Source organism: Acanthochromis polyacanthus, chromosome 14 (assembly GCF_021347895.1).
Source record: "Acanthochromis polyacanthus isolate Apoly-LR-REF ecotype Palm Island chromosome 14, KAUST_Apoly_ChrSc, whole genome shotgun sequence".
Classification (NCBI taxonomy): domain Eukaryota; kingdom Metazoa; phylum Chordata; class Actinopteri; family Pomacentridae; genus Acanthochromis; species Acanthochromis polyacanthus.
The window spans coordinates 21,757,871-21,760,291 of NC_067126.1; the positions used below are offsets into that span (position 1 = coordinate 21,757,871).

The 2,421-nt window shown below is 45.5% G+C and overlaps 1 protein-coding gene across 1 annotated transcript; it reads right to left on the reverse strand.

The window, feature by feature from the left end:
* Positions 1 to 382: 382 nt before the first annotated feature.
* cxcr2 (chemokine (C-X-C motif) receptor 2) lies at positions 383 to 1,959 on the reverse strand. The gene has a single exon (XM_022221218.2). It carries the CDS (start codon positions 1,957 to 1,959, stop codon positions 883 to 885), a length of 1,077 nt encoding a protein of 358 aa, XP_022076910.2. The 3' UTR covers positions 383 to 882.
* Positions 1,960 to 2,421: the final 462 nt, after the last annotated feature.

Consider the following 2,421-nt stretch of genomic DNA (forward strand, 5'->3'; position numbering starts at 1 on the left):
AAGGTCTTTCATTTCATGAAGAAACACGCACACTTTGTAAAATGCACAACAGTAAAATCTTTATAACTGCACGAGCTCTCAAAGCAGGGTAAGTATGGCATCATGGAAATAGTACGAGCTGGGCAACTTTCTCATCATGCACTTTGATGAAAAGTTCTCCATTTTTGCTTGTTTTTTGCTTTTTCCTTCTGGAGTCTGAACATTTTGGACTCACTGATCAATGGTAATGAAATCATTTGAAAATAAAAATACAGTCCTGCATGTAAATGTTACATCTGGACTATGGCAGGATGCTGAGGGTCTGAAGTAACTAACCAATGTGAACTTTATTAGCAGTCTTGTAAGTCCTCCATCCCTCCATCCCTCCATCCCTCCATCCCTCCATCCCTCCATCCATCCATCCATCCATCCATCCATCCATCCGTCCATCCGTCCATTTTCTATGCACCACTTAATCCCCATTAAGGTCACAAGGGGCTGGAGTCTATACCAGATGACTTAGGGCAAAGGCAGGGGACACGCTGGACAGGTCACCAGTCTATCACAGGGCTACACATAGAGACAAACAATCACACTCACATTCACACCTACAGACAATTTAGAATGACCAAATAACCTCAGCATGTTTTTGGACTGTGGGAAGAAGCAGTATCTGGAGAAAACCCATGTATGCACAGGGAGAACATATAAACTCCATGGAGAAAGATCCCAGGCCCAGGTTGGGACACAAACCGGGGATCTTCTAGCTGCAAGGTGAAAGTGCTAACCACCTTCTCACAAATATTAGTTTTCTTATTTTTTTCAGGTTGTATTACAACAATTAGCCACCTGAGGGTAGAAATTAAAATCGCCGCCACCTAATCCTCCATTCAAACTTTTGGTTCACATAGTGACAGAGGTGTTTCTGGATCTGATACTGCTGGCAGAGCTCTTTCTGTAAGCCATCTGGAGCCTCTTGCTGATGCAGCCATGTTTGTAGAGAGCTAAGAGCAGCTGGTTACGGAACTTCACCCCAATGAAGGCGTACAGCACTGGGTTCACCGCACAGTGCATGAAGGCCAACACCGTGGCCAAATGTAGCACTACTTCCACCCTGTAGCGAGTTTCACAGGCCGTCACCTGAATCGTTTCGCCTCGTATAAGTGTATCAATCAGCACAGTGACGTTATGAGGCAGCCAGCACACTATAAATGCCAACACCACTGCCAGGATGACACGCATGGCCTTGTGCTTCTGCTGACTGCGGGTGTGGAACAGTGTCACCACAGTCCAGCCGTAACAGACCGCCATGACCAGCAGAGGCAGGAAGAAGCCCATCGTATGCCTCAGGATACGTATGCTGACTTGCCACTGGTCACTGCTTTCGTTAGTTAGGTTTTCATAGCAGACGAACTTCTCCAGGTCCATGTCGTACATGCTCTCCCTCTTAATGGCCACAGGTAAGGCCAGCGCTGCTGCCACCAGCCACACAATGCTGCACACCACTTTGACCAGCAGGTGATGGGAGGGCAGCACACGTGTAGCTCTCACGATGGCAAAGTAACGGTCCACGCTGATGCACGCCAGCAGGAACACGCCGCTGTACACTGAGGCCTCCTGAAAGCCCGAGAAGAGTTTGCACAGGAAGCTGCCGAAGAGCCAACCAAAGTGCGTATCCACAGCCCAGAACGGCAGGGTGAGACAGCAGAGGAGGTCTGACAGCGCTAGGTGCATCAAGTAGATGTCTGTGCTGGCTCTGCCTTTCTTCATATTGCAGACCACATAGACGACTACGCTGTTGCCGAAGAGGCTGAAAACAAACACAATGAAGTAGACGATCATCAGGCCCAAGCTGTTAAATCCAGGCACATTGATGTTGCAGGGAGTAGATGATTCGTCGTCTCCATAAGGAAAAGTAATGTTCTCAAGTGAACTCCAGTACTGATCATCGGAAAGTCCCTCAGATTCATCAGTAGACATCACCTAAACAGAGACAAAATCATTACAACTGGTAAGAAGGAGCTGCGCTAGAATTAACAAGGCAGCACAGGAGAGATTAGCGTTGAATGAAATTTGAAAAATACATTTCAGGCTGACAGGTTTCTCATCCTATCAGCCTAAACCACACATAGGTGTCATGACCCAAAAGCTCAATGAAAATTTCATATTTTCTTTCAGTTATTGGATTATGACCTTAAATTTGACCTAAAATGGACTTTTAAAAGAAATCACTTATTAAAATTTCTGAAAACAGATCACACATCCGGGGGAAAAAATGCTTGTTGCTATTAATCTGGCAGTGAAATTAAGCTGGTGTAATTTTGACGTTGAAACTACAATATACTTTGGCAATCGAAAAAATTGTGAAGCTGAACAAAAAGCTATATTTTGACTTTCAGTTGTAACACCTGGAGTCGATGTGAAACTGATTTGGATGCAGTT